We start from the raw sequence: 13,490 nt of genomic DNA, 5'->3' as shown, positions 1-13,490 counted from the left end.
CCTCCCAGCATCAGAGTCTTTTCCAATGAGTCAACTCTTCGCATGAGGTGGCCAAAGTACTGGAGTTTCAGCTTTAGCATCATTCCTTCCAAAGAAATCCCAGGGCTGACCTCCTTCAGAATGGACTGGTTGGGTCTCCTTGCAGTCCAAGGGACTCTCAAGAGTCTTCCCCAACACCACAGTTCAAAAGCATCAATTCTTCGGTGCTCAGCCTTCTTCACAGTCCAACTCTCACATCCATACATGACCACAGGAAAAACCATAGCCTTGACTAGACGAACCTTTGTTGGCAAAGTAATGTCTCTGCTTTTGAATATGCTATCTAGGTTGGTCATAACTTTCCTTCCAAGGAGCTCTTACCATACAACCTAGCAATTGCTCTCCTTTGTATTTTTCCAAAGGAGTTGAAAACATGTCCACATAAAAATTTGCACAGGGCTGTTTACAGTAGCTTTGTTCAAAATTGTCAAAACTCAGAAGCAACCAAGATGTCCCTCAGTAGGTGAATGGATAAATAAACTGTGGTATGTCCAGATTATGAAGTATTATTTCAGTCAATTCAGTTCAGTCGCTCACTTGTGTCCAACTCTTTGCAATCCCGTGGACTGCATGCAGCATTCCAGGCATCCCTGTCCATCACCAACTCCTGGAGTTTACTCAAACTCATGTCCATTGAGTCGGTGATACCATCCAACCATCTCATCCTCTGCCGTCCCCTTTTCCTCCCGCCTTCAATCTTTGCCCAGCATCAGAGTCTTTTCAAATGAGTCAGTTCTTCACATCAGGTAGCTAAAGTACTGCAGCTTCAGCTTCAGCATCAGTCCTTCCAATAAATATTCAGGACTGATTTCCTTTAGGATGGACTGGTTCGATCTCCTTGCAAGAGTTCAAGGGACGCTCAAGAGCTTTCTCCAACACCACAGTTCAAAAGCATCAGTTCTTCGGCACTCAGCTTTCTTTATAGTCCAACTCTCACATCCATACATGACTACTGGAAAAATCAAAGCTCTGACTAGATGGACCTTTGCTGGCAAAGTAATATCTCTGCTTTTTAATATGCTATCTAGGTTGTTCATAAATTTTTTCCAAGGAGCAAGCATCTTTTAATTTCATGGCAGCAGTCACCATCTGCAGTGATTTTGGAGCCCCCAAAAAAAGTTTGTCACTGTTTCCATTGTTTCCCCATCTATTTGCCATGAAGTGATGGGACCAGAAATATTATTTAGTTCTAAAAAACAAATGAACTATCAAACCATGAAGAGACACAGAGGAACCTCAGATGCATATTACTAAGTGAAGGGCTACAATCTGAGCTACAAATTTTATGATTCCAGTTAGATGACATTCTCGAAAAGGCAAAACTATATAGGCAGTAAAAAGATCAATGGTTAACAGGGAGAGAGGGATAAACAGACAGAATACAGGAGATCTTTAGAGCACTGAAACTATTTTGTATAATGCTATAGCATATTGAAAAGCAGAGACATTACCTTGCCAACAAAGGTTCATCTAGTCAAGGCTATGGTTTTTTCCTGTGGTCATGTATGGATGTGAGAATTGGACTGTGAAGAAGGCTGAGCGCCGAAGAATTGATGCTTTTGAACTGTGGTGTTGGAGAAGACTCTTGAGAGTCCCTTGGACTGCAAGGAGATCCAACCAGTCCATCCTGAAGGAGGTCAGCCTTGGGATTTCTTTGGAAGGAATGATGCTAAAGCTGAAACTCCAGTACTTTGGCCACCTCATGCGAAGAGTTGACTCATTGGAAAAGACTCTGATGCTGGGAGGGATTGGGGGCAAGAGGAGAAGGGGACGACAGAGGATGAGATGGCTGGATGGCATCACTGACTCGATGGACGTGAGTCTGAGTGAACTCCGGGAATTGGTGATGGACAGGGAGGCCTGGCGTGCTGCGATTCACGGGGTCGCAAAGAGTCGGACACGACTGAGCAACTGATCTGATCTGATCTGGTAATGGTGGATACATGTCACTATACATGCGTCAAAATCATAAAGTACACAATACCAAAAGTGAACTCTAATATAAACTATGGACACTGGGAGATAAAGTCTCTCATTATCATTTGGGATGATGATTTGTCAATGTAGGTTCAATGATTGTAGCAACACAAACCACTCTATTGTGGGATGCTGATGGCATGCTCCCCGCTGCGGGAGGCTGTGTATATGTGGTAGGTGGGAAATCTCTACTTGCTGCTCAGTGTTGCTGTGAACCAAGCACTGCTCTAAACAAACAAACAAGTGCAGCCTGGATTTGACCTGAAGACCATGGCTGGCTTCAGCTATCATCCTGAATATCTTGTGTCAACATTACCAAATGACTAGTATGTCTAAATGTGCCAAGTCCTCTTATTCTCAATTGCCTTTGCTGACGCTGTTCCCTCAGCCTGAGCGACTTCCCCTTCCCCAACTTCACTGGTCTGCAAACTCCTTCAAAATACAGATCAAACATGTGAAGTCTTCCCCTACTATCCCCTGGTGGATTTAGGTAACTTTCCACTGGCTTCGCTCACCACCACTATGGGGTCCATCACACTACACTGGAACTGTCACCTCTGTCTCCCACCAGATGCCAGTCCTCAATGTCAAGGGCCATGACTTTTTTATCTTTTTATCTACAACCCAGCTCACAGCCTGGCATTCATGTTTATGGAACAAATACTGCCTCCAACAAAAACTGCCTCCAATAAAGACCAATGAGATAAAACGGATCTGAATAAACAAACATTCAATAGGAATTCCCTGCTGGTCTAGTGGTTAAGACTCTGTGCTTCCACTGCCAGAAACCTGAGTTCAATCCTTGGTCAGGGAACTAAGATCCCACAAGCCACGTGGCACAGCCAAAAAAACAAAAACAAAACCCTAAAACAAAAAAAGTACAATAATGCATAATTTTAATCAGTGCAGAATTAATAAATTAACATATAAATAAATGTGTACTTCATCTCGATAATGACTTTTCAATGTGTGGCTTTGGGAATGCAGGGTAGCTCTTGTCCATGGTCTCAACCCTATTCCTTACATACCATCTACTCAGAAGAGAGCCCTGCAAGCTCCTTCTGTGCAGGAACCGGGTCTCAGTTATTACTATATGAGTAAACAAACTACTCATATTCCTTTTCTTACTCCTATCTCTTCTCCAGCAATTGTAATGAGCCTACAGCTAGATTTTAAGTAGAAGTTATTGGGTGGGAGACCTGAATGGAGACCATAAAGACATTTGGATCAGCGTCACGCTGACAGGGTGACATCGCCACATCACTGCAGGTTGAAGGGAATTCCCTGGTGGTCAGTGGTTAGGAATCGGTGCTTTCACTGCTGGGGCCCCAGGTTCAGTCCCTGGTTGGGGAACTAAGATCCTCAAGCGGCACAGCGTGGCCAAAAATAACTAACTAACTACAGTTCCGAATCAAGCACCTTTAGTCATCTCAGTGGAAGGACAGGCGGCAGTGGCCAACAATGACAGAGAGTGGCCCAGCGCCTGAAGGCTCAGTTCCCATCTGCCTCTTACTCCCATTAGCTTGGCTTCCCGGTCTTCGCTGGTCCCCCAAGGACTTCCAGCAGTGTTCCCAGCATCCTCTCGCTCGGTGAAGTTTATTTTTCTTTCCTTTCTGGGCTAGGCTGTCTGCAGACACAGCTGATGAGCTATTTAGAGCTCACCAGAGACCTTGGGCCTTTCCATGTCTCTGAGATTAGGGCTTTTAAATCTCCAGAGGTCACTAATGCCAAGGCAAGGGAGTCAATAAATCTGATATGCTTTCATCAGAGCAGGATAAAAAGGGAGAGAGGAAAGGAGGGTGGATGAAAACTCTATCATAGGAGGGTATGAACTCACATGTCAAAGAACTGGGTGGGAGCTTGTTAAAATGCAGATTCTGACCAACACGGCCCAATACTGACGGCTGATGGGGAACAGAGGCCTCCAGCCCTTCACACCAAACACACACACAAACATGCTCATGCACACTCATGTACATTCACACATATTCTTACAATAAATACATATATAGTATATAATAAAGAAAAATTAATTACTTAAGCCCCTATATCTTCTTAACCAAGATCTCTTTCACAGATTTCAGGCCTATGAGTGAAAAACTTTATGAACCCAAAATCCAATTCAACGCATTCTTCCATTTGCTCATACCATTTCCCTGTATGACGATGGAAAATCTATAGGGATTCTAGACAGAGGAGCTAGTTGTTCAAGTTGGAAGAAATATTTTTTTCTCATCGTTTTTTTTTTAATGTTTTGTTTCGTTTTGGGGTATATCCAGTTAAGGATTAACAATGTTGTGATAGTTTCAGATGAACAGTGAAGGGAGTCAGCCATATATACACAGGCATCCATTCTTCCCCAAACTCCCCTCCCATCCAAGCTGCCACATAACATTCAACTGAGGTCCATGTGCCATACAGTAGGTCCGTCTTGATTATCCATTTTAATATAGCACTATGTCCACACCCATCCCAAACTCCCTAACCGTCTCTTCCCTTCCACCTCCCCACAACCGTAAGTTCATTCTCTAAGTCTGAATCTCTTTCTGTTCTGTAAGTTTATTTGTATCATTTCTTTTTAGATTCTGCATATAAGAGATGTCAAAGGATATTTATCCTTTTCTGTCTGCAAGTCAGAAGGAATCTTAAGTCTGTGCTTGGAGCAACAGCACAGTTCACAGACAGTTCTATGATGGTTTCACCCATCGGTTGACACCACCTTAACTCCCTAATTTCATGTAATAGCCAAGGAGGAGGGGGTAGAATCACAGGTGATGAAGAATCAGCAAACCACAGAGGGATTCCAATGCGCTGGCTTTCCACCTTCAGTCTGGAATTTCTCAACCATTTCTCACCTGACAGTATCTCTGAAGAGGGCTGCCAGTACCATCGGGGATCCCCCTGCTGGGTTCTTTTTCGCTCCATGCTCACCCCACTGTTAGCTTCTCTAGTTAACACTGTTAGCCCCTAAGCCACTGTACTGAACCCTTGGACGGTGGACAAGTCTCTCTGCAAACTTCTGCCCTCCCTCTCCTCAGTGTCTTCCTCTCCACACACTCATCTCTTCTCTCTCAGAGCCTCCCATGGTGTGAAACTTCACATACATTGCACATGCCATGAAGACTGCATGTGGAAAGCAGACACCATGCTTCTGGCAAGCGTCATGCAAGGCGATGTGTGCACGACACCGGGCACACAGGAGATCTGCAAAACCTGAATTGACTTAGGCACAGTTCCCAAGTCAGCCCTCATTCCAGCAAAATAAAACAAACACTGGGGGATTATTGGAGGGTGTGGAAGGCTTTCCCCATGCCAACTAGCACACACTTTCCCAGGGGGCTCCGCAACACTGGAACAGGGAACACGGGCTGAGGACGCAGGCCGGGACAGCACACGCACAGACAGAGCCCTGGGTACCCCACGTAACGGCCCCCACTCCAAGCCCAAAACGGCACCAGACTGGCCCTCTCGGGCCACCAAGATTACTGCTATTCTGACACACAGTCCCATACACTCACAGACAGAGCCTGGGTACCCCACGTAACAGTCCCCACTCCAAGCACAAAACGGCACCAGACTGGCCCTCTCAGGCCATCATGATTACTGCTATTCTGACACACGGTCTGGCAGTGGCCAGCTTTCATCTGGATCCTGTTCCCAAGGCCCAGATGACATTCTCCCACCTGAGATCTTTAAGTGATGGAAGCGCAGCCGCCAAGGCCAGTGTGGAGCATCGTCTTAGAATCACCAGCTCCACTGCTGTAAAGATGAACAGGGCGGAAGAGAAACGAGTGCGCGTCATCCAGCCTGGAGAAAGCCAAAGTTCTGAAACCTGTCTGCCTCAACGGTAGACGACAATCTCTGCAACCAAACACCATCCCTATTCAGCTTACCTAGATTGGTAGATGATAGTTTCTGTATTGTGAAATATATTATGCAAATGAAAGAATATATTAAATATTCAGTTAAAGAAAAAAAAAACCCTGGGCTAAGAAATAGCATTCCCAGTACCCAGAAGCTTTCATTGTGCTTTTTCTTCATTAAACCCACCCACCAGTGACAACCAACCTCCTGAATTCAGGGTTAATGATTCCCTTCTGTTTTTTACAGTTTTACCACCCACAAAGGTATCCATAAAATATATATATATATATATATATATATATATATTATATATATATACACACACACACACGGTTTAGTTTTACATTTTTAAACTTTATATAAATGACATTATACTATATACTTTTTCTGTCATCTGCAGCTCTTGTTCAACATTATGTTTCTGAGATTCCAACACATTGATATTAACTTTCTATTCCCCATTTTTTTGCTACCAGACAGCATTTCATTGCAAGACTATACAACAGTGTGTGATATGAACTCTTTCTTTACTCAACCAGACCCACTGAGTGGATACTAACGTGGCTGGTCTGCTAATAACTTTATGCCATGGGTAGTGATACCGTGCTGGCTTCCATGCAGCAGCCCAAATGGCAAAACAACTAGAGATGTTCTACCTGATGACTCATAACGAGTGGGAAAGATCCCACTAGGAGACAGAGCTACGAGGTCCTGTTCAGCAAGCACCTGGAAATGTTGTTGGATGAACTTGGGGAAATGAATCCTTAAGATACAGCTCTTACACGGTTCCAGTTCTATAGCTTTATAAAGCAGGGGCAGGATAGGAAAAGGCTGCTTTCACACTGCAATCTTCACCTTCATGGGCACATCAGAGCACCTTTGATCATGGAGAATAGCACCCAAGTCCAAGAAAAACCTACCCTTTCAGACGGCGAAAGCTAAATATTTAGTCTGGGAGGCAGCGGGCCGAAGCCCGTCATTCTCTCTGCCACAGGAAACCAAGGACAGCGGAGGATTGTCCCTGAGTCCTGAAGGTTTGATTCATCACCCTCCTAACTACAGACTCCTAAACAGGAATGCTTCATCATGCGTTACGTCCCAGGTTTGGGGGTGGGGAAGTGGGGCGTGAAAGACAGTCTCCAGATGCAACTCCTGGCCACCTTTACTGCGCAATGCCTGTGTGCAAGGCCCTCAGATGGTACTGTGTGTTAGTCACTCAATTATGTCTGACTCTTTCTGACCCCATGGACTGTAACCCTCCAGGCTCCTCTGTCCATGGGATTCTCCAGCAAGAATGCTGGAGTGAGTAGACATTCCCTTCTCCAGGGGATCTTCCCAACCCAGGGGTGGAACACGGGTCTCCTGCATTACAGACAGGTTCTTTACCTTCTGAGCCACCTAACTCATCCCAATTAATTCCTGCAGTGATCCCCTGAGGCAGGCGATACCCCCATTTTACACCTGGAAAGACTGAGAGGCTGAGAAGTTTGATGACTTGCCCAATAATGTATAGCAAGTCAATGACAGGTCAGGATTCAGTCTACATCTGCTGCCAGAGCCTCACGCTCATCCACTAGACCACCCTGCCACTCCCTGTGTGCACAGTGACTTCATAAAAGCCATACATCCAGGTGTTTGCCACCAAATGGCAGTGGGTTCCACGCGAACATACAATGAATACCTAGATGGCAGAGGCCTGTGAAAATTCACAGACCACACGTAGAAAATGAAGCAGCAGCCAGACAGACAGAGGAGGCTCCCAGATGGCTTCACTTACCTACAAGCACTTTGTCCACTGACAATTAACTACCAATGAATGTCCACTGTGTGTTGTGGGCAAAGTTGCGACCGATTTTCTGTTGAAGTCTGGCTACTGCTCTAACAATCAACAGCCCTCAACACAAACAAGAGCACAAAGGAGGGCTATCCAGATATGTGAATGTCAAGGTCTACCAATCAGAGAACTTCACAGAGCAACAAACAGCTCAAGAACTTAAGTCCGAACCTGTTAAGAGCCTAACGCTGCCTTCCTCCAGCCCCAAATTAAGTGACATCAGTTGTGCTTGACACAAATTTTCCAGTCAGCTCAAAGACCAAGATGGCAGTGACAAGCACCGGGGCTCAGAGGCAGCATTCTCACAGCGAGCACCTGAGGTGTTCCTCTCCACCAGCCACTCGTCACTGAAGAGACTCTGTTCTTCTAGCTCTGAGTGCCAATGGTGCCACTGCTGATACAAGATTTGCCAGTTGTATTGTTGGTACTTGACCCTGTGAGACTCCAGTAGTCATGTATGGGTGTGAGAGTTGGACTATAAAGAAGGCTGAATGCTGAAGAACTGATGCTTTCAAATTGTGGTGCTGGAGAAGATTCTTGAGAGTCCCTTGGACAGCAAGGACATCAAACCAGTCAATCCTAAAGGAAATCAGTCCTGAATATTCATTGGAAGGACTGATGCTAAAGTTGAAGCTCCAATACTTTGGCCACCTGATGTGAAGAACTAACTCACTGGAAAAGACCCTGATGCTGGGAAAGATTGAAGGCAGGAGGAGAAGGGGACGACAGAGGATCAGATGGTTGCATGGCATCACCAACTCAATGGACATGAGTTTGAGAAAAGTCCTGGAAATAGTGAAGGATAGGGAAGCCTGGTGTGCTGCAGTCCATGGGGTCACAAACAGTCAGACACGACTGAGCAACTAAACAACAACCACCCTCTGAGACCCAGCTACTTTTCCCAACTGAAAGTCTCTCTTCTCCGTGACACACTAGGTGACCCATCTTCAGGAAATGAGGCCAGAGCTCTGCAGAAGCTTGGAGAAGAGACAACAGGGAAATGGTACCTCTGCTCCTGATGATGCTATAGACAGAAGATCCAAATGCCTAACCCTCTCTTGTTCCTGACGCCTGCTGGCCTTCAAGACCTCACAAGCCCTCAAGACCACAAGATCTAGACAGGCTGATCGCTGTCCGCAGTGCAGTCTTTCCAGATGCTGTGGGTATATAGCAGCCCCAGCTCGCTATATACTCTGTTTCTTAAAGCATCATTCCCCCATGCCCCAGGACTTGTTTGGGAAGAGTCTACTAGTTATTCACCTGCACTCTGGTTTACAAACTACATTCCATATGATTCTTTTCCTTAAAATTTCTTTAAAATGTCTTGGAATTTTGTACAGTGTAACAAACAATGAAACAATAAGCAATATATAATAAAAACTCCTCCCCATCTAATATACTTAAAACTACTCCCCTGCCTGGGAATTTAGTGGCCATGGAGATGAGTATGCACCATTAACACAGGTGTAAGATGGAGATGTCAATAAATAAAATTAAGTCTAAAAATAACATCATTTGTGATGCATATATAACAAGTATAATACAGCTCAGACTCTGAGTGCAGGAAGTCTGAATCAGCACTCCAAAGGGAATCATGGATCATCCCCACAAACAAAAATGTACAGAGAGAAAATGTCACATACACAAAAACACTGCTCTGGGGACCTCCCTGGTGGTCTGCTGGTTAGAAATCTTCCTGCTAATGCAGGTCGCAGGGGTTTGATCCCTGGTCCAGGAGGATCCCACAGGCCTTGGGGCAGCTAGGCCCGTGCACCACAACTACTGAAGCCCATGTGCCCTAAGGCCCATGCTCTGCAACAAGAGAAACCACCGCAATGAGGAGCCTGCACACCGCAACTAGCGAGCAGCCCCAGCTTGCCATTAACTAGAGAAAATCTTTGCACAGCAAGCCTAAATAAAAAGGAAAAGAAAAAAAAACAAAAAAAAGAACGACTGCTCTAAGTGTTCCTTTGTATTTCCTGGAAGGATAACTGTGGCCATGGTACCTGATCATCAAAAAGCAGTCAAGCTCTGCTCAACTGAGCAATAAACAACTTGGTCCATCCCATCTTTGTCAAGGAACCACTGACCCGTCTGGGAATCCTGAGTTGTGTATTCCCCTCTGGGCCATATTAACATACTTATAAGTCTTGCAAGTCAGTTACAAGCTCTCTGGAAATTTCTGACAGTTTCTAACATAAACTGTTCCTCGTCACTTTCCCACATGTTTTCAGGAGCTCTGAGCAACTCCTGGCTCCCCCTCCTTCACAGGGCAGGAGGAGGATGTCTTACCGGGATCTCCCACCAAAGCAGTTTGTGCTGGGGGGCTGGTGGCGGTTCTCTGGAGCGACGGCTGTCCCACTGGATTCTCTTGAAGGTGGCTGTGAACCTGGAAAAGGGATCCATCGTAAGAAAGAAACATTGAGAAGCTCACACCTCTGTTCGAGATGTGGGTACGGCAACACCGCTAATGGCGTGTTTCTACCCGCAACGGACAGCGAGTGTCCACTAAGCTGCAGCTGCCAGCCCAACAAGGACAGGTGAGATCTGAATGGGGCCAAGGAACAAAGGGGCTCAAACCTGGGAAACACTTCCTCTTCCTCAAGACCTTCAAGAACGTCTCAGGCACTTTACAAGCATGTTGCCTTACATATTAAATGAAACCACACCACGTGAGACAGAGGCCAGATGCTGACCATGCAAAGTGGGGGCAAGGAATTGGGGCATCTCTCCACATCACAATCAGCGAGCTTTTGAAAAGCCAAATCAAGGACGTCCCTGGCAGTTCAGGGGTTAAGAATCCACCTTCCAATTCAGGGGACATGGGTTCCATCTCTGGTCAGGGAACATGCCACAGGACAACTGAGCCCACAACTAGAGAGCCCGTGGGCCACAATGAAGACCTGATGCGGTCAAAAAAAATAAATATTTTTAAAATAAAATTTAAAAAACTTAATAAAGTCAGATCAGATCCAATCTAAATCAAATCATGACAGTCTCCTGATTAAAAACCCTTCAACAGCTTTCTGCTTCTTATGCTGTAGTTCCAAATCCTTATTGAGGTCTTGGAGGCTGTGTGATCGAACTGGCCTCATCTCCCACCACTCTACTTTTCTCACTCCTCACTATCCAACTGGCTGTCCCTATGCCTATGAAAGGCCACACTCGCTTCCATCTGAGAGCCTTTGCGCCTGAGACCCCTCTACCTCTTACTCAGCCACCCCAACAGCTCACATCCCCACCTTGGCCTGTCTAAACTCATGTTCTAGCAAGTCTCAGCTAGAGACTTGCTAGACCTCAAAGAAAACCTTCTCTGGGTCCCTAATGTAGATGAGATTCCCCCTAAAGTGGAGGAACTTCACACCACCCAGCACTCTTCCTTCCTAGCAGGTCAGTTATGATTATATAATTATTTGTGCATTTACTCGTTTGGTGTCTAATATCCCCTGCCCCTGTCAAGTAGATCACAAGCTCTAGGGAACAGAGACCATGTGAATTTTGCCCCTGCCATCCGGCCAGCACCTGGGTCAGGAGCTAGTACATACCCAGTGCTCAATTATGGACATATGTGCTGAACGAGTGAATGACGCGTGTTCTCTAGATGCACCTAAAGCGCCCCAAGCACCATGCAGCCCAGCTGAGGGAGGATTTGCAGCAGTAAGGCCCATGCAGTCACTGAGACTCCACCCAAATGCCCTTGAAACAGAACTGGAATCTCACCCCCTGCACCTATGGAAAGCCTGGTTGGGGCCTGGAAAACGCCATAGTTACATCACATTTAATGAGAAAAAATTATGCAGAGAGCCAACCCATTTCAGACCTCAGATGTCATGAAATAATTTCCTGCTAGATCCAAAGGTGACTAATTTCAAACTAGATGAAAAGAAACAAACCGCCCACATTCAGGACGAGGCAGAAACCACTCTCCGATTTCCCTGCTTCTTGCCTGTGTGTTGCTGGTGTGAATCTCTGAGACACACGGTTCCCCTCTCCCAATCAAGACCATCTCATAAAAGATACTCTCAAGCTTCCCAGGGAGTTTAAGTGCATTCGGAAGAAGAAAAACAGGCCCAAGTAACATTTAATAAAGATGTTTTATTTTCCAAAGTCCGTGTGGGATGAAAAGATGTTTCTCTCTGTTCTCAAACCAAAACAACAACACACTCACAAAGACTTGACATTTATTTTGGTCCTTTATCAGAAAGCAGTCCTTGAAAAATCATGTCATGACTGGGATCCACAACGCTCAGAAGAGTCAGGGCTGGCTAAGCAGTACCTGAACCCAGATATCTGGTAGAGAACCCAGCTCTGGGGACCTCCTCAGCCCTGCCCTGCCCCGCCCCACCCTGCCCTGTCCCGGCACAGCCCTGGGGAGCAGGGCGGCACTCACCATCCGTCACGGCACTGCCATTAGGCACACTTCCCAGATCAACAGTCGGCCCGTCCAGGAAAATTGTCAGCTCACCACCCGAGACAACACCGCCTTTGTTCTCTGTCTGCAGGTTCAGGGTCAGCTGTGTGTTCTCCACTGTTGGACACAAAAAGCAATGTGGATGGACAAACGCAAACGCACACCAAGGTTAAGATTCTGTAAGTTATGAGCTCCCACTTCACCAACTTTGGCTTCCCTGGCAACATTTTTCACTGCATCTTCAAACTTGTCTTAAGGCATGGAAAAAGGAACACGGAGGAATATGCCTAACTGTATTATCAGGCTGGTGGGGAAGGATGTGCTTGTTTTTTCTTCTAAACATTTTAGAGCATTAGGTTTGCTAGGTAATTTCTATATTACTTATATGTTTGCTTATATCTGCAGGACCAAAAGAAAAGAGTAAGAGATACTGATGGTATGCAGAGGAAGAAAGCAGTTCCAAGCACCATCCCCCAACCAGTAGAGAGTCTAAACAGGTCAAGAGACACTAAAGAAAAGTCATCAGGAATCATCTCTACGTAAACAATTGTAGAGACTTATTATCTGGGCTAAAAAGTTTGGTTTTTAAATTAATTTTTGGGGGGGCCATGCCTCAAGGCATTCGGGATCTAGTTCCCTGACCAGGGATTGAACCTGTGCCGCCCCACCCCCGCCCCCACTGGCATTGGAAGCACAGTCTCAACCACTGGACCACCAGGGAAGCCCTAAAAAAGTTGTTTTTTAATTTTCAGTTCTGGAAATATTTTGCTTTGAAATAAGGGGTAAAAAAAGTTTACAACAAAAGCTCAGTACGGGCAAGTTAGTCCCGTAGTTACATGGTCCTGGCTGAGTTCCATAAGGAGAGACTAACGGACACCTGGCTCCATGAGTTGAGGTGAGAGGGCAGTTCAGAGTCACCCAGCCCTAGAACACTCGGCAAGTTCAGCCCTATGGGCAAAGAAGAAACAGAACAAGCCGACACGAGGCAGAGGCACCAAACCCCAGGGGAGCTGGAAACTGCTGCATACACACACCCGACCCCACCACTGAGACCGGCCACACAGAATGGCCTCCATCCAGTTACTGCCCGGGATCCACAGCCTCCAGCTCAGGGCTGTTCAATAATTACCGAGAAAGGGCAGCGTTTATGAGAACTTCCAAAGAGTATGCAGTCCTTCCACGCCTCCCCACATCTTACAAAGCCAGACCAGGAAAATGCCATATATTCCAACCTCCCTCCCTGCCCACACTACCCATCAAACCACCACTTCATTTTATCTCTTAGTTGCTACTGTATTATTATAAGCTGGTTTTCTAGAACAAGGCAGGGTATGTATAAATAACTATCTCCATGAGCATTTCCTA

General features: G+C 45.9%; 1 protein-coding gene across 4 annotated transcripts in view; it reads right to left on the bottom strand.

Moving 5' to 3' along the window:
* WWP2 (WW domain containing E3 ubiquitin protein ligase 2) overlaps positions 1-13,490 on the bottom strand; it is a 144,831-nt gene that overhangs the window by 74,723 nt on the left and 56,618 nt on the right. For all 4 annotated transcript variants that reach the window (XM_059876647.1, XM_005218541.3, NM_001083414.2 and 1 more), the window contains 2 exons: positions 12,105-12,242; positions 10,007-10,103 (listed from right to left, as the gene is read on the bottom strand). In XM_059876647.1, coding sequence (XP_059732630.1) covers positions 10,007-10,103; positions 12,105-12,242 — 235 coding nt within the window. The remainder of the gene's footprint in view (positions 1-10,006; positions 10,104-12,104; positions 12,243-13,490) is intronic.

This window comes from Bos taurus, chromosome 18, assembly GCF_002263795.3.
Source record: "Bos taurus isolate L1 Dominette 01449 registration number 42190680 breed Hereford chromosome 18, ARS-UCD2.0, whole genome shotgun sequence".
NCBI lineage: Eukaryota > Metazoa > Chordata > Mammalia > Artiodactyla > Bovidae > Bos > Bos taurus.
Note: the sequence above shows the minus strand (reverse complement) of the source record. Positions and strands in the feature narration are given on the sequence as shown.